General features: G+C 33.6%; 1 protein-coding gene across 2 annotated transcripts; it reads left to right on the top strand.

Annotated features, from left to right (window-relative positions):
• On the top strand, positions 1-26,251 carry LOC141724298 (uncharacterized). 2 transcript variants are annotated; one of them, XR_012576580.1, is made up of 7 exons: positions 1-1,073; positions 5,623-5,763; positions 6,118-7,305; positions 7,472-7,928; positions 8,027-8,278; positions 8,459-9,388; positions 9,559-11,313. XR_012576580.1 is itself a non-coding variant. In XM_074526374.1 (5 exons), the coding sequence occupies exons 1-5, from the start codon at positions 996-998 to the stop codon at positions 25,794-25,796; spliced, it is 525 nt and encodes a 174-aa protein (XP_074382475.1). In that variant the 5' UTR covers positions 9-995; the 3' UTR covers positions 25,797-26,251. The 2 variants fall into 2 exon arrangements, 1 of the variants encoding a protein (XP_074382475.1); XM_074526374.1 differs by lacking the exons at positions 6,118-7,305; positions 7,472-7,928; positions 8,027-8,278; positions 8,459-9,388; positions 9,559-11,313 and adding exons at positions 12,752-12,856; positions 12,951-13,062; positions 25,708-26,251 and having other exon boundaries at positions 9-1,073.
• The last annotated feature ends 180 nt before the right edge of the window (positions 26,252-26,431 follow it).

The raw sequence follows: 26,431 nt of genomic DNA, 5'->3' as shown, positions 1-26,431 counted from the left end.
CAAAACTTTAGTGGTGCCTCGCTCACAATCGCCGTTTATTTAACTTTTCTCTTTTTTCACCTTCTGATTCGTACATCTTACTATCATGAGAGTTGTATGTGAAAGAGAATTGTGGTTATTTATATCTAACATAAACAGTTGTTTTGTTATGAATGAACAAAATAAATAATTATGATTCTCTTTCACACGCAACAATCCATAGATAGACGTCCTGGGTCACACAAGAGGGGAAGAAAGTGAAAAGATAAACAAATAGTGATTGGGTAGAACAAGAAAACTGGCCAGGTGAAAGAGAAGGAAATACAATGGTCTTATGTATCTGCAAACGTTGATGACAGGCGTTAAAGAAACAAAAAAGTTGCTTACACCGCCGGATAAAAGGCAACAAGCAATATGTTTTTAGAAAGAATTGAGGTATGTGAAAAGTTGTAAATATAACATTTTCTTATGTGTGGTTCTACTGGTGAGTTAGCTGTGTAGCCTACAAACTTTTTTTTTTCGTGGTTTGAGATGCTTGATGCATGATCTTTAATGATCTTATAAAGCGAAAGGAAAACAGAGTAAGAGTCTTATCTATAACCTGTATAACAAATACCTGCAATCACGTTTCAAACCTAAACTTCACTTTCTTAGTTTCAATAAAGCTCTGGGCTGTACAAGTTTGCGCTTGCGCCATAGAAATCAAACCCGACCAAACCATTAATTCTTTCTATCCATGCAGTTTGTTTCCTTTCCTTCTGATTGTGATGACAGCCTATTATACACTATGCAAGCCTGATTGCTGTGCTGTCCATCGAGTCCCTTATTTTTGTTATCTAGGGGTCGTTTGGATTATTGATGGGATTGAGAATCAAGAATGAGAATAAATTTGATCAGTAATCTATGGGTACGCGGAGACAATTCACTTTGTTATAAGAATGAGCTTCATATTCCAAATTAATCATAAATCATTCCAATTTCATTTGTGTTGGAGCTGAGCTAAGCTTACCGTGATAATGGTATCTGAAGTTCGGTTCGGATTCGAACCGGATCACGTGCAAACGCAATTGCGTTGCATCGGTCATACCAACCAGGTGCTCCTCTCATTTCAAATTAATTGACTTTGACTACTTTTATTTTGACTAAATTGGGCAGCAATTAAATATAATAAATTGGGTGGTGCTAAACGTAATTAAATTTTATTTTATGCACTAAAACAAAATTACAAATAAGTCACTGCACATATTAAAATAATCTTCATAACCTATTAAATGATACTTTTAACTATTTATTATGTGCAACACACACTTAACCACACATATTTTTCTGGTGGTTTCAACATGTATTCGATCAATTTTTAAATTTACATAATTTCAAATTTAATTTAATTATTTAAATATATGTAGCACCGAAAATATAAGGTTATAAAATTTCAAACTGATTTCAACAAATTTTTTTTGTAAAAAAAATAGGGCCCGTCAAAATTTACATATTCTAACTTCATACTAATTTAAATCAATTTAATAATTTAAACATATGACACACTAGAGAAATTTTTTTATATGAAATAAAGATAATGATATTGATTGATTGATAAATACTCCATCAATCTCATAGTCTCTTTTGAAAAGATAACTTATATTAAGAAAAAATTAGTTGAATTGTATTTTTCAAATCTTACCCATATTAATTGTATTAGTTTTACATGGAAGTGTACTAAAATTACATTTAAAATGATAAAAAATGTAAATTGAAAGATTAGTACGCGGATGTGAAATTAATATTTTAAATTAAGATGTTATTTATTTTTTAAATATAATAATTAAAAAGTATTAACTAAAGTTAAAATTTTGAAATGGACTTCTTTTGTTACTTAAATTTTATTTCAAATGATGAAGAAATGAGTATATTACCTGTTATAAAGAGAATATATTTGTTTAATTTAGCATTCCTACCATTATTTTATATAATAACTTTGCCACTTAAATATTTGTATATGTTGGTCAATAGTATTATAAATATCAAATGAAAAGAACATGGAACAAATTGTGAATATTTAGTAATTTGAAGAAGAGAGATGATAGAGGATGAATATTCAGTGCACCATGCTTTTGTGTGATACATGTAGAGGGTTAATGGTGTAATTTCTAATTAATTTACGGAGCAAAATTTTACTGTATTTAACAATCATGTTAATTTTTGAATTATAAAATAAGCATATAAATTTTTAATTATTGTGATTTGTTTTTTCTTAGAAATTTAGAGAGGTATAAATGATAACATTGACAAAGTAATTTTAGTAATGAGGAAGTATTATATAATATATTTATTTATAACCATTCCGGAGGCCTAATTATTTTTTTGGAAACCTAGTAACGTCTTTTAATTATTAATTCTTAATTGTTATGAATTTATTATGTTGTAATTTTAGATCTATAATCTTAAAGTGCATGACATATAATATAACCTGTGCGTGCACGATTATTATTATATGATAAAATTATAATTTAATATGTTATCGGTAGAATTCAAACTTTACACCTAGTAATAATAATTTTTGATATTATATATAACTATTACCGTCAATTTGATATGGAATATCTAACTACGACCGTGGATTGAGTGTGGATTGAGTGATAAAAGATCAACGACTAAATTTTTAATGTTTCGTTGTTAATATAATAATATAGATTTAATTAGAAATATTAGGATAAAATTGGTGAATAAAAATGAAAATGATAAGAGAAGCAAGTGAATTAAAATAAAAATATTAAACTTTTAAATTATTTGATAGATATTACTTGCAGTTTTTGTGTATTTTTCGGGCAACACATATGTATATATTTCTACTACAGTATTGTGCATTTTCACTGCACCACGTTCTATTATCCACAAGAATACATTTTTCCGAAAATAAATATTATATATTACTTACAGTTTGTTTTTTCCTGGATTCCAATTTTTACTATCTATACTTAATAATTATAATATTAATATAATTTAACAGTTATCCACTTATTTCTATTATTAAAAATAGAATATACAAATATATAACCCGTGCAATACACAGTTATTTTTATCATTATATATTGTAAATTCTAAATTTAATATGTTACTGTCAGGATTCGAACATTATAACTCTTAAAAAATACTATTTTTTTATTATTTTAATATGTTGTGGGTAGGATTCGAACTTTATACATGTTAAATGATACTAATTTTTAAGAATAAATCTAACGATTTTTGTCGATTTGATCTAACGACTCTGAATTGAGGGATCAATGACCAATAATCACCAATAACCAAACTTTTAATGTTTCGTATTTAATATAATGACATGGATTTAAACAAATAGTATTTATTTATCCTATTAAAGTAGGACTAAAGAGCTTATCATAACGACCACATCCTAATTATTTTATTATTTTTATTATAAATTTAAAATTATTATATATTTATATAGAGATATTAAAGTTATTATATGATTGGATAAATAAAATTTTAATAATTCTAATTTTTGAATTAGGGATCAATTAAGTGAAAAAAATAAGAAAATTTATGATTTAGACCTCTAAAATAGTGAATATGTATGTATACAAAAAATATTATTCTTACTCATGTTTCTATCTTTTACATTTATTAAAATTTTATATAATATAATTAAAAATATATAATAAATATTAATGTGAAGCCGTGCATAGCAATAACCGAAGTGGATTAAAATTTGGTTCAACGTTATTCTCTGATTTTGATTATTAAAAAATAAAAATAAATAGAATTTCTCTACCAAAATACCCATTTTTTTTAAAAAAAAGACACCCATTTTGCCAAAAGTATCGCGGAAAATGCTATTTAGTAAAATATAATAATCATACTATCTATCTATATAACTATATATCTATCTATTTATCTATCTATATATCTATTACTATCTATCCATCTAATACTATTTGTATAAAAGATGAAATATTAAATTTTTTAGTACGGTACCTGTTTTTTGGTACACGTTGATTTTATATAATTACCCTAGCAATTAATTTTTTATAAAATTAAATTTTATTTTCTTAATTATAATAGATGAAATATTAAAAAATTTAGTATGATACCCATATTTTGGTACACGGTGATTTATATAATTGACCTCAACTTAATAAACACATAAATATCCACATAGATATTCATCATATATAATAAACTCTTTTTTTCTGCAATCAATCAAGGTTTCATGCGCATGTTTGTAAGATCATGCGCATGAAATTAAAATGTAATGAAAGCTAATTTGTGTTCGTATATTTACCAAATCATTATATGAATTGTACATTAAACTTAATCGTAAAACCTAATTAATGTCATGGGCTCTAAATTAACCAATTTTATTATTAAATATTTAGTTCGTATCCAACAAATGGATGGAGAAAATATTTAAACCCATGACTTGATACATACTATTAACAAGAACACAAACATAACTAAATTGTATTTTTTTACCAATAAATAAATTATATTTTTAAGTAAAAGGGATTTTATTTTATTTTTAATTATGATAAGCTGATACCTGCTTGTTATACGTTAATAATCATTTTTTACCTATCTTTATTCATTAATTCCTTAATTAAAGCAACTCAAATATAATTTATTGATCAATATAATTGACCTCGGGGGTGAGAAAATATATATATATATATATATATTAGGGATTCCGACTAAAATAAAATACACATCTACACTATTTTATTAAAACCAATATAATATCACCCACCCCAAAAGCTTATATGATTGATACCATTTTAGGTGTTACCAAATATCACATGAAGGACTTAGATTTGATTAGTCAAGGTGGGCATAAACTCTGAACACTTGATAAAAAAAATTAGGGTTAATTATTAAATAGGTCACTTACTGAATTCAAATGTATTAAGTGAGTCACTGATTACAAAACTGACTCAAATGAGTAACTCATTTACAAATTTTTATAAAAATATCACTCTATCATTAGTCCAAATTCTTAAAAATATTATATATTGAGTTTCGTACATTTTTATGAATGATATTTACATCCAAATGACCAAATGAAAGGTTCCGAGTTCTTCTATTTTAGATAATAGTTTTATATTTTTAAAATTTTATTAAGTATTTATTTTTAATTTTTTGATTATTTTATTTTATTTATATAAAATAAAATAATAATCAAGCCTAGTAATAAAAGGGTGGTCTACATATTCTTTCTCTCTCATACACAAAGCATATATTTTTATATTATTGTTCCTACTCCCTCAATTGTGCAGTAAATTTGCTCTTTGTACTTTCAACCTTCAAACTGTATATAATTACCATGAAAGCCATCGCATATCCCCGCTTTATATCCGTTGCTCATTACTGAGCTTTACCTGCCATCACAAATAAATATATAAAATAATCTTAATCTTAGCTCAACCATTCTTTCCATTGTTATTAAAAACAGATTTTCAGCAATTTGGTTAGTTAATGCGATAAATCGGGCTTACCTATTACTGGGATATTTATCTTCCCTACTCCCATTTCCCATTACTGTTTGCCGCATGCGTCTTCTTCTTTTGTAATTCGTGCTTATGTTTTGCTCATATGTTTATCAATATCTTACACTCTGTTTGATGTGCTGCGCAGGTTGATGATGAAGATAATCAGCGACGTCTATTTACCTCCGAGGATATGATTGGAGGTTATGGTGGACATTCACTTTCTAAACCCAGGAAAAATACTACAAATATCTTACGTCAAGGTCTTTTTCTGGGGTTACGCGAAATGGTTAGTTATTTTTTTGCTGCTCTCTGTTTGGTTTGCCTATAATTTTGTGTGAGCCTGGTTCATTCATCCCTTTCATGCATGTCTGCAATATGCAAGTCTATGTGCTGTGTTTCGGGCTCCTTTCTCCCATATTACAGTGGGGGGTTTGGTGTATGTCTCATGTTTTTATTGCTATAAAGTTGGGTTTGTGATAAGTTCAATAGGTTTTATTTGCTTTTTCAGTAGGCCTCTGGAAAATTTATGGATAGATTTTTGTTTCTCCGTCGTAGTTTGTTCCGGTGTGTTTGTGCATCACGGTTGGGTTGACTTGGTTATAAGAATATATTAGCTTTTATTTTTGTTTCTCTGTTGCAGTTTGTGCCAGTGTGGTTGTACCACCGGTATTCAGCTTAGATTCTCGTGATTCAGGGGTGCGCCCGACTCCTCCATCAGATTTTGGTGTTGGTGCTGGGACATCTGACAGTGGTGCTGGTTGTGTGAAATATGCCGGTTGGTGTGCATAATCTGTTGTGTTTGTGCATTGTGGTTGGGGTTGGCTTGGCCATAAGATTATATTAGTTTTAGTGACTGCTTTTATGTTTGTTAATAGGCATGCCCACTTTGCGGTCCAGTGTTGTGCCTACTAATGTACAATTTCTTTCAGAAAGGAATCAAAGATATTTCTCTCCAACTGTTCGTAGGCAATTATTTGTGGATGTTGTTGTGGATGTCGGGATTCCCAGCAATGATTTTGATGATGGTAATACATTTTGCAACCTTGAAATATGTTTTACATTATTGTTGAACAGAATTTATTCATGGACGTTTTTTCCCTTTTGCAATTGGTCCCATGGTAGTTGTACCGCCCTTAGTCAGTTCGGAATCTGATGATTCCGATTACTTTGATAAAGTTGGGGATGGGTTTGATGGAGATGATGATGATCATTGCTATGAAGAAAATGTTGACTTTGATGAAGTTATTAGAAGCACCATGTGTTTGGGTCATTGATACCTAATGATAATGAAACTCCTAAGTTATGCCAACTTTATATTTACGATACAGTTAATGAGGTGGATAACTGGTTGCGGTGGGTGAGGCTTGAGGATCAACATACTGTTAACCAGGAGGTGGTGCAAGGGCTCATAGCAATGTTAGATGAAACAAATGAGCTGGTGAAGAAATTTAGGCAGCAGCTTGACCGCTGAGAATCTGAAGAAATCTGTGAGCTGGAGGTCACTCTAAAAGTTTTCCATTCAGAATCAGGCCGTGAAAATCATGTTGTTCCCAGTGACGAGGTGGCAGGGATAATGGTCGGTGATAAGGATGACACCTGTGGATATCGTGATATAATAATGGATGACAAGGTGCAGGGCTTGGTTAGAGAATCATATGTTCATCCGAAGCTTATGCTCTGCATTACCCAATTTTTTTTCCTTGGGGGGAAGATGGTTTTCATCCGAGGATAAAATTCCAGAGGTCGGCTAACAATTCATCCAGTAGTCGGGGGTACCTATCTATGAAAGAATATTATTTTTATTCATTTCAGGTTAGGGAGAATGAAGGTATGTTAAACATGGTACATATTTAAATAGTTTAGTTATGGGATGGGGGTATCTTAAGCATAACACAGATTTAAATTATTTGATTATTGTTTGATTTTATTTCATGTTTAATTTATTTTTTGGGGGTATAAAATTGTTTCCGACTCTTCAAGGCTGTAATTTGCAGGAATGACGCCTCGCTTGGGGGGTCGTCTTTTTCAGCAGTACATTGTAGACACATACTCCACTGTTGAAAAAACGCGGCTATAGTGGTTTCGTACTCATCAAACCATTTTACGCAATAAATGCATAGCCATATCTGTGATTTTGTATGGAAAGGTGATGCAGACGCTTCTAATACTGGAAAAGGTGTAATATTGCCCGCTGGTTTTGTCGATTCAAAGCAATATATGCAGCAAAATTTTCAGGACGCCCTTGTTGTTTGTAGATATGTTGGCCATCCGGACGTGTTCCTTACAATGACATGTAATTCAATTTGGGATGAAATTTTAAAGATGATGGAATATCTGCTAGGTTGCTCCCCTGTTAACTGTCCAGATATTATATCGCCAGTTTCAAGTTAAAATTGGATCAGTTGCGTTTGGACATTCAGAAGAGAGGTCATTTTGGGAAATGTGCAGGAGGTGTGAAATTATTCTTTCTGTTGTTAATTGGTTTGAGGTATGTTTATGTAATAAGATGTAGGTGGTCAGGGCTAACCTTTTATTGTCATTTTATGCAGTAATGTTCATCCTTGAATTCCAAAAGCGTGGTCTTCCACACGTTCATATGTTGATATGGCTCGATAAGGAGTCAAAGAAATATCTTAAAGAAAATATCGACAAGTTTGTGTCAGCAAGCTTCCTGATCCGTGCTTGGACCCTGTTCGATATGCAGCAGTGAAGGAATTTATGATGCACAGGCCATGTGGTTTGCAAAATCCAAAATCTCCGTGTATGAGGGATATGCATTGTATTCGCCATTATCCAAAAAGGTAGAGATCATGCAGACTGTCAACATCTCATCATATGGTATTACTGTTAATTATGTCCTTAATTTGATTGCTTCTGTGTCTTTGGTGATAGGTACTATGATAGCACACCATTTGATTCCAGTGTTTTTTCGATCTATATGAGGTGTAGTCAACATAATTCTGTTAATGTTCGTAATGCAGATCTTGAAAATCAATGGGTTGTTCCGTACAACCGTGATTTGTTGGTCAAGTATCGGTGTCATATGAATGTGGAAATATACCGTCATGCGCGTAGTCTTAAATATTTGTTTAAATATTGCCTTAAAGGGTATGACCGAGCCACTATTCAGGTGAATAAAAAGAAAAGAAAGAGGAACGATGATCCGAGTGATGATGCTGTTGATGAGATTAATTCCTTTTTTGATGGTCGTTACTTATGTGGTGCAGAATCTGCCTGGAAAATTTTCGGTTTTCCTATTCATTGTCAGACCATCTCTGTGGAACGTCTTCCATTTCATTTGCCAAACCAGAAAGATTGTACCTTCAGAGCCAGTGAGTCATTGGCAAAGGTGGCTTCCCGGGAAAAATACCGTTTCAGCAAGTTGTAAGCCTTTTTCGTATTGAATACAGTTGATCACTTGGCCAGAAATTACACTTATGATGAGATACCTCAGCATTATGTATGGGATGATAAAGGAAGGCAATGGAATAGAAGGAAGAGGGGTCGTCAAATTGGTAGGCTTTGCTATGCGCATCATAGTTCAGGTGTGCCTTGGTTCCTGCGTCTTTTACTGACCAAAGTCAAAGGTCCGACATCTTTTGAAGATATTATGACTGTAAATGGGATGCGGTTTACCACGTTAAAAGATGCCTGTAAAGAGTATGAGTTGCTTAACGATGATAGGGAGTGGCATGAGGTCATGTCTCAGTGTGCAGTTGGTGGATTACCTCCTCAAATGCGTCGGCTCTTTGTGCACATTATAGTTAACTGCAAAGTAGCTGATATGTTGCAGTTATGGAATTGTCACTGACAGCATATGGTAGAAGATATTTTACTAAAGAGGAGACGCAAAACTAATAATACAAAATTAATTCTCAATAAGAAGCAGCTTCAATTCTATGTTCTGGCAGGTATGTTTGTTCTCGTGTTCAATAATTTTGTTATAGACCTGGAGCTTATTTTACATAGTCTGCAACATTGCTACTGTTCTAATATTCTGTAATTTAGTCATCAACATGTATCTTATTATAAATGCGTTGCATCTTTTGTACTGTTTTAAATTTGTTTTTTTACATTACAGAGTTGTATGACTTGCTTCGCTCGGTTGGCAAATTATTGAAGAACTTTGATCAGTTTCCACATCCCCCTGACAACTACTTAAATCACGGTTCCAATAATTTAATTATCGAGGAGATAAGCTATGAAACGCTTGAGATGGATGAGCAGCACAGGAGGTTACTTAGTAGCTATAATAGTGATCAGTTGGGAGTTTATGAGTCGGTCATTGAAGCTGTCAACAGTGAAGTTGGAGGCCTTTTTTTTTGTTTCTGGGAGTGGAAGAAGTGGCAAGACGTATTTGTGGTGAACACTTATATACAGATTAAGTTCAGAGGGTAGAATTGTGCTTCCTGTTGCCACGTCTGGAATTATAGCCATTTTAATGCCTGGTGGCCGGACTGCGCACTCCCAGTTCAAAATTCCAATTATTTTGGACAAGTTTTCAATATGCAATATATCTCACGACTCTGACATAGCTCAGCTTTTTAAATAGACTAAACTAATTATCTGGGATGAGGCGCCGATGCAGCATAGGTATGCCTTCGAATGTTTGGACCGTTCGTTGAGGGATATCATAAAGTTTGTTCATTTGACGAAGGCAGATATTCCTTTTGGTGGAGTGACTGTTGTTCTTGGGGGAGATTTCTGCCAAATTTTTCCTGTTATACCACTTGGTAGCCGTGATGAGGTGGTTTCCTCCCGAATAATTGGGTCACACCTATGGGATATTATGACATATTTTGACCTGAAACAGAACATGAGGCTGAATGGCGCTACTTCCGGTGCTGAAATACAATAATTACGGGATTTTTTGAGGTGGGTGCATCATATAGGACATGGTACAATGCCTCATGATGGGGATAATTTAATTATGCTAGCTGATGATGAGATCTTAATTCATGAAATGTTCTGTGATGTTTAGACTGAAAATTCAGTACATAATATGATATCAAGTACTTATCCTGATTTTGAAGAAAATGGATCTAATGCTTTCTACTTGCGGGAGCGTGCCATTTTGACTCCCACAAACCAGACAATGGGTTAGCTTAACTCTATGATAGTGGACAGGATGCCTGGCGAAACATTTTCTTATTTCAGTCTTGATGTTGCAGAGGATTTTGGTGGCACTCAGCAGGATCTTAATGTCGCTTTTCCTGTGGAGTATCTTATTTCAGTTTGCTAACCTGGGTTGCCTCTCCATGAAATTAAACTGAAAGTTGGTACAGTAGTAATGTTAATAAGGAATTTGAACCAAACATTGGGTTTGTGTAACGGGACGCGGATGATTGTTAAGCACTGTCTCAAATTCTGCGTTGAGTGCGAAGTAATATGCAGGGCTTTTATAGGTACTAAACATTTCATTCCGCGTATGGAATTATGTCTGAGTGATAGTAAATTGCCATTTAAGTTATTGCACAAACAAATGCCATTACAGCTCTGTTATGCCATGACTATCAACAAGTCTCAGGGCCAATCTCTTAACACTGTTGGACTTTATTTGCCTAGGTCAGTTTTTTCGCATGTACAGTTTTACGTGGCTGTTAGTAGGGTTACGTCACCTAGCAGTTTGAAGATTTTTGTTGATGATGAAAGCGGCCATCCAAAGAATGTAACGCACAATGTTGTGTACAGGGAGGTATTTTACAATTTACCTCGTGTATAGTTTAAATGTAAAATGATTATTATTAGATTTTATGCCGCCTTTTGATGTAACAATTTTTGGATAGTTAATATTTGTATTGGAATGAAAAAATATTTAAGAATATTTAAGCCACAATTTTTTTCCGTAGTATTTGGTTGCTGCAATTTCTGAGTGTGATTGTGAATACCGTAAATTATGCTGTAAAGTAATATTCGGTTTGTATAAGAAAATGATTATATCATCATCTAAAATGTACATAAATGACTGACTATTCTTTTTGTTTGGGTAAATGTTTATTCTTGAACTTACCCTATCATGCTTGAAGAACCGATGCATGATTTTGGTAGAGAAACCAATTAGCCGATTATTTTGCATCAAAGGTAAGCTTTTTAATTACTGGAAATGTCATGCATCTGAATTTGACTTTGACCCTTTTGGAGAAGCCTAAGTCATGGATGTTGTAACTGTGGGAGTGGAAGAGGTGAAATGTGACAATAATGATGGTGATATGAAGAAGCAAGGTGTGGTAAAGGATTTACCTGTCCACAATTGTGCAGAGGATAATCCTGAAACCAAGAAAGCAAGTGATCTGCTAAGCCTTTGTACATTGGCCAAGGTGCCCACTAGAACCCGTCCTTCTTTGATGATAAATTCTATAAATGGTACATCCAAATTTAGTTGGCGTTTGATTCTTTAGCACACACATTTCTTTAGCACACACATTGTATGATATATCTATCTTAGTTCCATGATATCTTAGTAATGAATCATTCTATTGTCACTATACTATTATACAATTCAATCTGTTAATTAGCTTATATAGTAATTACATGCTTATAACTTAATGCAACATCAAGTATTATATAGATAGAAGAAGCTTTATAGATAGGCTTATCATTTTTGTTAACTATTTGTATAAGTTGGTATGAATAAATTGGAATATAAAATAAAATTATATGGTAAAAAGGAATAGTGGAGTCTATTTTTATACTTGAAAACTATCTTTTAATTCTGCATTTCATGGGGAATGGTTTAGTGGCAGGACCTGTCAAGGAATAAAACTAGCCGTAAAAGATGAGTTCCAGTGCATTGTGTTGAATAAACTTTTGCGGGAAGTTGGAGCATGAAGAGTAATTCTAAAATATTAAAAAAATTTGAAGCTGAACAAGCTTTCTAGCAATAACTTTGTGCGGTCATTCATTTATGTTGCCCATATATAAGGGATGCTTTTATATGAGATGAACATTTAGAGCCAGATAATAATGCTTTGTTTGTGCCTGTAAAAGTTGGCTATTATTGGTGTATGTATGAGACCTGAGTATAAATTATAATTTGTTATGGGTTTTGAAAAAAGTGCAGAGTTCTATATATTACTTTATTTTTATAATAAGAAGTGAGATAAGTATAAGGATGCATTACACACAAACTTACTCATGAAATTTGCCCCCTGCGCACTTCTATTATTGCTCGCCTCTCTCCTTTAAGTTAGCACTGCATATTTTTTATTAGCTTTATAGCAAGAATGGAACTAGGAGGCGTGGAGGCGGAGTCTGACTACCTCATGGATCTACAGATCAATGAAAAATATGACTGGGCTGTCATGGTACGTGTTGCAAGAAAATGGACAGAACCGGTACATGAAGCTAATGGAGCACATCTGATAGTAATCGATGAGAGTGTAAGTTTGATTTCCATGTTACAAAGTTTCATTACTTTTTCCAGGTTTGTCAATATTTCTGTTCGTTTCATCTTATAATGCTTACCGTTTGTAGAGCACAAGGATGGAGGTATGGATTAATTATGATGTTGTGCATGGTATGCCTGAAAAGCTGTCGGTTGGAAAAAACTACAAAATTCGTCACTTAATTGTTCAGCATTTTATGGGTAAGTATAAATGTTTTGATGCCGATAAGCACATGATGCTCACCCCGTCCACTGTTATCACACCTCTTCCTGACTCTTGGGGCTAGATACCCGAACAAATTTATTCATTTACCAACCTCAAAAGGATTCAGTATTTTGAGGATTGTGAGAGATTCCTCATCGGTGAGTTGAAAATTTTAACATTCATTGTTGGGGATCATGTGTGGCGCCCTCCAAACCCGGGTCAGAAGTTTGGGGTCCACAACATATACACGATATATGAACCTGTATAAGAAATATTATTTAAAATGACCCGGCTTTACATAACCATGGATCGCAACAGGTTAAAGTATGAAAACAAGCCACCATCTTAACTTTTATTACAACATACCAAATCCTAACTAATTTAACTAACAACTGATACTGAAATTATTCTTACAATCTTACTATCTCACTACCATAGAAAGCTCCTGCTAGCTCGATCCAACTCAAACTGGAATCCTAGCTCGCACTTTGGACTGAGGGACTTCACTATCATTCATATCCTTTTCAACTGTAAAATATATAAAAGAATCGCAAGGGTGAGCTAACTAGCTCAACAAGTCATAACAGTGATAACTGAGGTTAAGCAATGTTCAAATGGAATGATTCAGAAGAATCAAGTTTATTGTTAAATAATTCTTTAGAATTGGATATTCATTTTAAGTTTTAAAACCAAGGTTAGGCTGCTGATCAGTCACACACTAACCCTGAGCAAAACACACATCACTGCTCTAATTACTGGATCCAAGGCACACATTGGCCTATAATTGACCACGAATCTGGTCCTTATTTAGAAAACTATCCAATCCTAGAATAATTCAGTATAATAAACAATATACTTTAATAATACAAAATCACAATCAATGATGATTAAACACTTGAATAAAAACGTAAAGAAATTCATGGATATCATAAGGGTATATCAGGGGATGTATAAGAAATGGTTTTCAGTTTGTAAAAGGATCAGGTATTAGACCAGTAATGATTTTTCAGGGTATGGTTCTTTGAGGTTATAAAGAATGGTTGGAGTATAAAAGTTTATGTGTTTTCAAACAATTCTCTTCCAGTGTTCGGTGTTTGGTAGTTATACATTTGGGGAGTAGTATCATATTTGTGTGATTTGGTATCTGAGGATCAACAAAGGATGGTTTACAAAGAATAAGGCTTACGGCTCAAGATCAAGAAAATCAGGGTTCAAGGGTAAATAGTTTAAAGCACTTGCAATATGAAACCGGAGTTATTTTGAATAATAACGACATGTTATGAAACATTCAAAAATATTTACGATATATTTTGGAGAAAAGTTCAGAAATACTTGCCTTACAGGGCTTTACAACTATTATTGATCGACTCTGAGCGGACTCTGCCGCTCAGGCTTTAACGTCCAACCACTAGTCCACATTAGATTCGACTTCGACACTCAAGTTTTTCTGTTAAAACTCTACTGAGCTCGTCGACTGACTACTAGGTCATCTTTAGTCCAACATCCACTTTCGGTTTCCCTACTAGAACCTACAGGGTCAAAATACCCTATGTTAGACGTCCAAGTATGCTTGACATATCCTTGACATATCATCACGGTCCACAGTCGGCTCGCCGAGGCTCATCGCCGACGGCGGCAAAACTCGTCGGTACCCAATAAACTTTGGGTTTCCACACGAACTTCACTAATTAGCAACAAAATTTTCCCCGCACGAAAAATTTATTTTATGGTCATTAATCAAATATTTTCCTGCGGAAATAATAATATTCAAATCAGAACTGTTTTGAACCATAGCAGCACAACAAGTAAATCAATCACTGGAACTCACACGCGCACCCACGCACCAATAACCACAGACACACACAAACACAATCGCATATACACACATGAATTTATACAAAACACACACAATAATGCACACTGCATCTGCATATATATACATATATATATCAAAGATTGGACGAGGATTTAGTACAGGGGAAATAGAAGCAAGACAGTGATGGTGCCGATAGAACAGGCGGCGGAGTCGCCGGAAAACAGAAGCAAAAGGCGGCGGAACAACAGAGACGGGCGGAACCGGAGGCTGTCCGGAATCAGGCGAGCAATTTCACAAGAAGAAAAAAGAAAGTGGCCGAGGAAGGAGAGATGGAGGGATTGAAAGAAGAGAACCGAGAGTGATTAATCCAGAAGAGAGGAGAGATTAAAATAAAAAAAATAAAAAAAATAATATTTACATCTCAGTTGATATAAACATGCCACGTTTCTGGTTGCTCCGTAACCATCTGCCACGTTTCAACACGTGTCCTGATTTGTACTGTAGTCCCCGATTTTGTTCGCCTTTTGCAAAATAACGAACAACTTTATTAGTAAAATTTTACCCTAAAATTACCAAAATAGTTTTAAAATATCATAAATAATTCATAATTATTAAAGATATTTTTCATAATTTTCAAAGTATATTTGAAACGTAACTCGTACCCGTATTTAACAATTAACGATCCGAGCTGCACTTAAAATAATTTCAGAAAATCACGGAAACAGTCTTAAAATGTTAGAAATATCCCGAAGTTTATTAAAACATAATTTTCAAAATTTTAAAACAATTTTCGAAGTGCACTTTATACCCGTTTTTAACAATTAAACGAAACTACGCGCTGGTGAAATTAATCCTTAAAATTTCCAAAATAATTTTAAAATTCTCAAAATATTATAAACTTAGAAAAATATGAATTTTGTGATTTTTGAAAAAATCTGGAATTAAATACGGATTTTACAAGTAAAAGCAATCAGAAAATCATTTAAAGATAAATAATTAATAAAATATTGATTTCTTAATTTTATAAAATCTTAAAAATAATTATAGTAATTATAAAATCATAAAAGCAATTTTAGAGACATTTCAAATATTTATACAAATAAATTTGCATTAAATCCACTTTTGAAAGTGAAAACAATCCAATACGACCCCATAATTAATCATGCGGACAATCCGGTATACCATAAATCACACATAGATAATAATCCAACAACACATAGCGGTCAAAACCAATACACATATTTTATTTATTTAATAATTTCCATAGTCACATATTTAAATAATTTCAAAATACACGAGTCGTTATATCCTTCCCCCTTCATAAGATTCTGTCATCAGAATCTGGTCTAACTAAATAAGTGAGGATATTTGTCAAGCATATCTGACTCTAGTTCCGAGTAGACTCTTCTACTCGAAGATTTCAAACGTATTTACTATAGATATACACTCATTTCCAAGGACTCGCCTTTAACGATCAAGAATTTGGATCGATTACTATATGCAGAACAAACTTGGACAAGAGCCCATTGGCTCCTAATCAATTGCTTAATTCAAATCAGATACTTATCGCTTTAATATTAACAGGAAAAATATATTATATGTATACACTGTTGTGACGGTCACATCAACTCATGAACAACTTTACCTATATTTATCAATGCCTCAAATGGTTCATTAATTTTAGGACTTAACCTGTCCTTTCTACTCAAACTTATCCGGTCTCTTTCAAGATGAAACTTGTACTAACACTACTAGTCCTATTTCTATACTCATACTCTCTCTTGATATAATTTCGCCTTCTTTCTTTGTCTACTCCGAGCTGCTTCAACCAATTATCACTATGCCCTTGGTGTGCTGAATCAACTTAGAATTTGACAACTTCCTTTCTTTCATTTTATTTCAGTAAAGTGGGGACCTACACTTGCATCCACATAAGGCTTGGTAAAGTAGCATTCTAAAGCTGACATCAATGATAAATGATCATTCCAGTGTTCCCTTAAAACTCAACCTCTCAACATATATTATACATCCTGAATCACTTCCTTACTTTGACTCTCCGTTTAAGGATGATAGGCGGTGCTCATTTTCAACTTTAGCTTCCAAACATTTAAACATCTCCTATTTGTTTCTATTAGTTAAGGTTGAAAAGTAATCTCATATATTCACTTATTATCACCTTTAGGTATTTGAGCTCATATTCCACTCCTTCCAAGTCGTTTACGTCCAGTCCTTTCTTTCTGCACAAGGCATCTGTTACCATATAGCTTTGTTTAGGTAGTTGTTAGTGGATTAATCAGAATCTTTTGTTAACCTTGGTCAAAAGTTCATACTTGAAAACTCATCATATAGCTGTTTTCCTTCTAATCTTTGGGGGAAAAAATCCTTGGGTGTTTCACACAGACTCTCTTATTCTCTGAATAGTTGAGGATGTTATCAATAAATACAATTCGCTTATCCAAGTACTCCTTATACACCACGTTCCTTAATTCCTATATCCACCTGATACACTTGTTATTTCACATAATATCACCAGAGCTTGCAATGCTCTTAACTAACTTTAATCATAATCTCTGATATGTTCTCAGGTCGGATCTTAAGTTAATCCTCGAGACATAACACACTTCTTAGATTAGGTCTCATATGTAATCAATCCTCATAGGGGTCACTTATTCTTATTCGTTGTTTTATTGAACTCCCGCTAATCAGTACATAATCTCATAATTTCATTCCTTTTCTCCAACAACATCACTGATACATTTTATGATTCGCTTCTTGTAAAACCACTCCTTGGTCTGCCTTGTTCATTATGCCTCCGATACTTTGCCTTAATTCTTTGACATGTCCAACACTTCCCAATCTATTTTGAAATTCGCTTCTTATACCTGGTTATCACTATTTTTCTTTAAACTTCCATATATCTTGGCATCTCTTCAATAGATTAAATACTTTATATTTTAAATTCCCTGTGGGATCTCATTTCTTAATTCTTATACTTGTAGCATCCAAGTGCTGGAAGAAAACCTGGGGATATCGTGATCGTTCTCCTGGGCGCATAAATTTCCTCTTACTAACTGCTAACATCGCGATCCATTATCTTCTCTTGACATCTCCTTATCTTTCCCTTAACAACTTCGACTGAAAGGTCATAATATCCATCCTTGCTCCTTTTTGGATTATAAACTCTGACTTCCAATTCCAACTTCTAAAATTCCATAGATAATTCTTCTGGTGCAGTCTCTATGTTCATTCTTTCCTTTTTGCTTATCGCTTGCTTCTACATTTGCTTTTCCTCGTAAATACATACTTCCAATTCTTATGGTCCATATAGATCTTACACCTTTCTCCATACATATCATGTCTCCCAATCTTTTAAAGCGAATATTATTACTGCTAATTCTAAATTATGAGTAGGATACTTCTGCTCATGATGTTTCGGTTGTCTGAATGCATATATAATAATTTTATTATGCTGCATCAACACACATCCTATTCCCTTATGAGAAGTACCATTATAACTACCAAATTTCCTTGATACTTTTAAAGTAATAAAGTAGGTGCTGTAACCATTCTTTACCTTAACTCCGTAAAACTTTCTTCACCCTTCTCCTTTTTATATAACTTCTTACTTTTCCTGGTTAGCTTCGTCAAAGGTATTGCGACTTTCAAGAAATCTTGCATAAATTTTTGATAATAACCAGCCCATAGTAACACTTCTTACTTTTGTTGGTGCTTTTGGTCTTTCTTAATTCATAGTAACTTTAATTCCTGTTGGATCCCCCTTTTGTCTTTCTCTCACTGACTATTTCTGTTAAGAATTATACTTCTTTGCCGCCAAATCTCTCACTTTGTAACTTTACATACAACTTCTTTCTTTTCCAACTTCCAGTTGTCATTAACTGCTTCACATGGTCCTCCGTTGTTTTTAAGTAACACAAATACAGCTTATCCAGATATTCCTTAAAGATTCTTCCTATCAAATTTAAATATTACTGGTATATTGGTTAGTCCCAATGACATTACGAGAATTTTATAACCACAGTACTTAGTTTTAAAAATTATCTTTGATATGTCCATAGGTTAAATCTTCAATTGGTGAAATACCAAATCTTAAATCAATCATATAAAAGTACTTGGCTTCTTTTGTTTTGATCAAAAAAATCATTGGTTCGAGGTAACATATACTTGCTCTTGATAGTAAACTTGTTGAGCTTTCGCTGGTCGATGCATAATCTCATACTTCCATCTTTCTTATTAACAATTACTACCGGTGTACCTTATGGGGTACACTAGGTCTAATCGCTTCTTTTTCTAGCATTTCTTGCATCTGCTTTGCTAACTTCCTCATTTTAACTGGTGCCATTTTGTGTAAGGCCTTGGTTACTGGCTTCGTCTCAGGTGCTAAGTCAATCGCGAACTCATTCTCCTATCTGGAGGAAATGTGGATAACTCTTCTGGAAACATATCTTGAAACTCCTTAATTGCTATAAAATCTTCAAGTTCTGTGTGCTCCTGACTTTCATTTATGATCGCCATAACGCTTACATCTTGGTCACTGTAACCTTTTAACTTAAATTATTGTTAACAAGTTCTTTACCTTCCTTTGTCCTTTAAACCTCATCATATTCTCATTTGGCGTCTTCAAAACTATCTTCTATCACGATGGTCTATCTGGGCATCACGCTTAAATAGCTAGTCCATTTCTTAAAGTAATGTCAAATCCTCACAAACTTATTGCCAGAAATCTCACTTCCACCATTGGTACTCACTTATTTAACAAATACACATTCTTGACTTGTTAGTCCTTTAATCACAATCTTATCAATTCAACAGGGTAATTCATCTTATCAACAAAACCTTGGGAGCTAAACAATCAAGTTGCTCCCACATCTTTCAATATTTTAACGCATAAGGTATCCACGATAATCATTCACATCACCACATCTGTATTCCGAATAACATATTTCACAGGAAAATCGCAATTTCTCGTTCTCGGAGACGTATTCCTTATTGGAGTAGATTCCCTTGACTCTTAGTGCATCCCTGACTAGGGCTAATGATTTGCAATCCTCGCCATATGCCCTTGTTTCCTTTTCATGTATGAGAGGTAGACGGAACTTCATCCGCTTGGTTTATAATACGTTGATTTGTGTGAAAAACTTTTTTAAAGAACGAAGGTATAACGAAATAACTAGAAGGATTCATAATTCAATAAACTTGAGGTTGAAAAGAAGTAAGAAATAATGATTTGGATATGAATGAGACAACCACATGGGTACTTAAGATGGCCAGTCTTTCATACCATATGGCATACAACACATGATTAGGTGGCATCCCATTCGACTCTTTGTCATCCTGACAAAGCGTCTCATTATAACACTGTTTGTCCCAATCAGAGAGCAAAACTTGAGGGGAACAATTAAATTCGAAAGGAATGCAATATCCTCCTTTTTGATATCATCATAAGGAGTTTATTAAGAAAAGAAGTTCATACATTTTTAGGAATTAAAAAGGAATATACGCTGTAATATTGAAAACAAGAACGATACCATAGGTCACCATCCACATTTCACTTGTATTCATCTTTCGAGCTTGTTCGATCATATCCCAATTGTGTCATATAACAACTTTAGAAAGTACGCTAAAATGCCTTCACAAATTAAGCATTATTGTAGATTCTTACTTGTTAAGTCTTGCGTCCTTAACATCGCACCTACACATATAATACTTTAACAATTCGATCATAATGGCGTTCCTACCTAATAACTTCGAGTTTCCTCTTTTTAATTTAGAATAACCACGAATCATTCAACATAACGATCCTTTTGTTAATAATATTCTTCTTTTTAGAAAAGTCTGGAAATCTTCCCAATCTTCTTCGATCATGCCCAGGCTCCTTTTATATTAATGAATTCTTTAAACTTAAATGGTCTCTGCAACTGGATGAATAATTACTCCGTACGTGGATTCTATTATTAACCTTGTCAAACAATATTTGCACCTTAGCGTTAGGAATAATCAACTTCTTCATAATCGCGGGTTACTTTGTTTTCTGAATTAACAATAATAAGTCTGAAACAAGTATCCTTCCAGGTAATCCGGGTCTTTTAACAAACAAGAAACTCAAGTAGTAACTTGACAACCAATGTTTAAAACTTATTTTATTCAAAAAGGCTTTTAGAAATTTTATAAGGAAAAATCTTTTTCAAAAACTTGTTAAAAATTTTGAAAATCACAAATCTGGTTGTCCTTACTATATGAGTTGGTTGTTGTCCTTCTGACCTATAACAAGGTACCAAATTAAAGGAACGATCACATAAAGGTCCATTCACTTTAATCTACCTTCTCTCCTTTATTAGGTCCATTTGCCTTCCTTAATCAACGATCACTTCAATTATCGTTGCGTGTTATCGTATTCATAGCTTCACATCAAAACTTCCATACGGGTAATGCTCCCATCATCAAATTTGCATTCGTTAAGTAGAACAGGTTATCCAATACTCAACAAGTCTAGTTCATAGAACACAATTTGCTCATATCACATCACTACTTTACATATCGTATTTATCATAGCACCATCATTTAATTCTACCAAAAATTCCAGATTTATACTTTTCTCTCTAACTTTCAAAATTCATCTAATTCATCCCACAACTAATCACGGGTGGCCTAGTCACTAATGGCTTCTTTTAATCTGGTAGCAGCTATCCTCCGAAACACTTAAATCTATTTTTTTTTAAACTTCTTCTCACCTTTATTTATATCTCAGGTACTCACCATTTACTGCAACTCTCGAATCCATCCTAATAGGTACTATTGCTTCATAGGACAAGTTTTAAACTGAGGGTATAGAACATGATGTAGGGTAAACTAAAGAGATACACTCACAGCCGAATGTCCAGTAAAACAAGAATAAATAGATGGAGGTTCTTAAATAGGCAGTCTCATATCAAGAGGTAGTAGAATAGCGTAGAATAACTTGAAGAGGTGCAACTGTCATAACAGAAGATAGTACCATTAATACTGATGGAGGAACAAGGTGTAAATCAAATCTGAGAGAAGATGATGATCCTCGAATGGAAAGCTCCAAACGATCAGATTATACAGGGAAATCAGGGTCTGCCATTGCCATTACCGTTGTCTGGAAATCACGTTGCAAGCTAAGAATCCCGAATTGCAACACGAACCATGTCGGAGACCTACTATATAGTCGCACTCATCCTCACGACATCTTATCTTTCTATTTCCTATTCGTAATCCTAACCCTCTACCGAATCCCGACAATCTAGGCTTGTTTCAGTGACTTATGACCTGTAGCTCTGATACCAACATGTGGCACCCTCCAAACCCGGGTCAGAAGTTTGGGGTCCACAACACATACACAATATATGAACCTGTATAAGAAATATTATTTAAAATGACCCTGCTTTACATAACCATGGATCACAACATGTTAAAGTATGAAAACAAGCCACCACCTTAACTTTTATTACAACGTACCAAATCCCAACTAATTTAACTTACAACTGATACTGAAATTATTTTTACAATCTTACTATCTCACTACTATAGGAAGCTCCTGCTAGATCGATATAACTCAAACTGGAATCCTAGCTCGCACTTTGGACTGAGGGACTTCACTATCATTCATATCCTTTTCAACTGTAAAATATATAAAAGAATCGCAAGGGTGAGCTAACTAGCTCAGCAAGTCATAACAGTGATAACTAAGGTTAAGTAATGTTCAAATGGAATGATTCAGAAGAATCAAGTTTATTGTTAAACAATTCATTAGAATTAGATATTCATTTTAAGTTTTAAAACCAAGGTTAGGCTCCTGATCAGTCACGCACTAACCCCGAGTAAAGCACACAACACTGCTTTAATTACTGAATCCAAGGCACATATTGGCTTATAATTGACCACGAATCTGGTCCTTATTTAGAAAACTATCCAATCCTAGAACAATTCACTATAATATACAATATACTTCAATAAAACAAAATCACAATCAATGATGATTAAACACTTGAATAAAAACGTAAAGAAATTCATCGATATCACAAGGGTATATCGGGGGATGTATAAAAAACGGTTTTCAGTTTGTAAAAGGATCAGGTATTAGACCGGTAATGATTCTTCAGGGTATGGTTCTTTGAGGTTATAAAGAATGGTTGGAGTATAAAAGTTTCTGTGTTTTCAAACAATTCTCTTCCAGTGTTCGGTGTTTGGTAGTTATACATTTGGGGAGTAGTATCATATTTATGTGATTTGGTATCTCGAGGATCAACAAAGGATGGTTTACAAAGAATAAGGCTTATGGCTCAAGTTCAAGAAAACCAGGGTTCAGGGGTAAATAGTTTAAAGCACTTGCAATATGAAACATGAGTTATTTTGAATAATAACGAAATGTTATTAAACAGTTCAAAAAATATTTGCGATATATTTTGGAGAAAAGTTCACAAATACTTGCCTTACAGGGCTTTACAACTATTACTGATCGACTCTGAGCCGACTCTGCCGCTCAGGCTTTATCGTCCAACCACTAGTCCACATTAGATTCGACTTCGACACTCAGGTTTTTCTGTTGAAACTCTACTGAGCTCGTCGACTGACTACTAGGTCATCTTTAGTCCAACGTCCACTTTCGGTTTCCCTACTAGAACCTACAGGGTCAAGATACCCTATGTCCTACAGGGTCAAGATACCCTATGTTAGACGTCCACGTATGCTTGACATATCCTCGATACCAATTCTACCCAACGATATTCAAACCCGACTCGGAATTATGTATATTATAAAAACACACGCAACAAGTAGGGTTCACGTAGTTCAGTCTCCCAGAAATCGGGCAGCGTTTCCTTCGTTTATCGGACTACCCGTCGAATATAATCGACGTCAATTCACCACAACAATCCATAATCACAACAACCAACATCCATAATTTCCCAACCACCTATTCAATACAATTATTAATTATTATTCGCATTTTACATTTATTTATTTATTAAGTTAGGACTCAGAATATAATCATCACGGTCCACCGTCGGCTCGCCGAGGCTCATCGCCGACGGCGGCAAAACAAGTCGGTACCCAATAAACTTTGGGTTTCCACACGAACTTCACCGATTAGCAACAAAATTTTCGCCGTACGAAAAATTTATTTCATGGACATTAATCAAATATTTTCCTGCGGAAATAATAATATTGAAATCAGAACTGTTTTGAACCATAGCAGCACAACAAGTAAATCAATCACAAGAACTCACACGCGCACCCACGCGCCAATAACGACACACGCACACAAACACAATCGCATATACACACACGAATTTATACACAACACACACAATAATGCACATTGCATCTGCATATATATACATATATATACCAAAGACTGGACAAGGATTTAGTACAGGGGAAATAGAAGCAAGACAGTGACGGTGCCGACAGAACAGGCGACGGAGTCGCCGGAAAACAGAGGCACAAGGCGGCGGAACAACAGAGACGGGCGGAACCGGAGGTTGTCCAGAAAACAGACCGAAATCAAGTGAGCAATTCCACAAGAAGAAAAAAGAAAGTGGCTGAGGAAGGAGATATGGAGGGATTGAAAGAAGAGAACCGAGAGTGATTAATCCATAAGAGAGGAGAGATTAAAATAAATAAAATAAATAAAAATAATAATATTTACATCTCAGTTGATATAAACATGCCACGTTTCTGTTTGCTCCGTAACCATCTGCCATGTTTTAACACGTGTCCTGATTTGTACTGTAGTCCCCGATTTTGTTCGCGTTTTGCAAAATAAAGAACAACTTTATTGGTAAAATTTTACCCTAAAATTACCAAAATAGTTTTAAAATATCACAAATAATTCATAATTATTAAAGATAAATTTTTCATAATTTTCAAAGTATATTTGAAACATAAGTCGTACCCGCATTTAACAATTAACGATCCGAGCTGTACTTAAAATAATTTCAGAAAATCACGGAAATAGTCTTAAAATATTAGAAATATCCCGAAGTTTATAAAAACGTAATTTTCAAAATTTTAAAACAATTTTTGAAGTACAATTTATACCCGCTTTTTAACAATTAAACGAAACAACGCGGGTGTGAAATTAATCCCGAAAATTTCCAAAATAATTTTAAAATTCTCAAAATATTATAAACTTAGAAAAATATGAATTTTGCGATTTTTGAAATTTTTTGGAATTAAATACGGATTTTACAAGTAAAAGCAATCAGAAAATCATTTAAAGATAAATAATTAATAAAATATTAATTTCTTAATTTTATAAAATCTTAAAAATAATTATAGTAATTATAAAATCATAAAAGCAATTTTAGAGACACTTCAAATATTTATACAAATAAATTTACATTAAATCCACTTTTGAAAGTGAAAACAATCCAATACGACCCCATAATTAATCATGCGGACAACCCAGTATACCATAAATCACACATAGATAATAATCCAAAAGCACATATCGGTCAAAACTAATACACATATTTTATTTATTTAATAATTTCCATAGTCACATATTTAAATAATTCAAAAATACACGAGTCGTTATATCATGGCTCTCTGATTTAGCTTTGTTTTAATTTTTTTAATATTATGTTTATTTATGTTAGATGTTGTTGGAGTCGTGAGTGAAATGAAAGCCATGAAATATCTTACAAACCGGAACAGTGTAGTCCAGTGTTACCTAGATTTTGAAGTCTCTGACCTGATGTGAGTTTAAAATTTTTTTAGGTCTAATTTTTTCAATAATATCTGTTGTAGTTGAAGATACATTAATTTGTGCATCATATTGTAGCATTGATGTCAAAGCCCGTCTGTGGGATGAGATTGCTCTATCTTTTAAGGAAATGTTCTATGAAGCAACCGAGCACCCTGTTATTTTGATAATGTCAAGTTGCAAAATTATTTATAATCCTTACAAAGGCGAGAAATCATTATCTAATCACTTATGTACCAGCCTTGATATCAATTTGAATTGTTGCTGGGTTGATAACTTGCGAAAGAGGTACCATCATTGTTTATCCCTTTTAAATCCTTTTTTATTGGAGTTCATGTGGTGTAATTTAGTCATGCCTTCATGCAATATTCAAGTTCTGGGAGGTGAATGATATTTGAAGGTCTTTGAAGGGTTTGCAGGCCTTTATTTGCAGGGATGAAAATGTCGTCTTTGTGCTTTACAAGCAGTATTTTTTATTACTTCCTTTATACAATTATCTTGGTTTGTAATGAATTCTAAGTATTTACGCTGAACTTTTGTGATTTTGCACTACTTTTATCACTGTTTATACCAGCATGTCAATCAAACTTTGTGAGTTGATAAGAAGGAAGAGCAGGTGCTGAATTATTTTGAAATATCACTTCCTCTGTCATGCACCATGTGCTTTATTTATCTAGGAAGCTAAAATATATTATTTATGTAAGTTCTACTGACTTAGTTGTGCATATCCACTTCAAGCATCTTTGGCCATTCTTTTTCATATGGGTTGATGCTGAAATGTAATTTCTCATATTTTACTAAA

The sequence above is a fragment of the Apium graveolens genome, chromosome 5, assembly GCF_009905375.1.
Source record: "Apium graveolens cultivar Ventura chromosome 5, ASM990537v1, whole genome shotgun sequence".
Lineage (NCBI taxonomy): Eukaryota > Viridiplantae > Streptophyta > Magnoliopsida > Apiales > Apiaceae > Apium > Apium graveolens.
The sequence above is the reverse complement of the archived record's forward strand: the minus strand, read 5'-3'. Positions and strand labels throughout refer to the sequence as shown.

Bases quoted from the DNA above. Each gene is read 5' to 3' on its own strand.
- LOC141724298 (XM_074526374.1), top strand. From the start codon at position 996: ATGGTATCTGAAGTTCGGTTCGGATTCGAACCGGATCACGTGCAAACG. The intron at 5,764-12,751 runs GTTAGTTATTTT...ATGGATCTACAG, and splicing joins TTCTGGGGTTACGCGAAATG to ATCAATGAAAAATATGACTG. The intron at 13,063-25,707 runs GTAAGTATAAAT...ATCATATTGTAG, and splicing joins AATTGTTCAGCATTTTATGG to CATTGATGTCAAAGCCCGTC.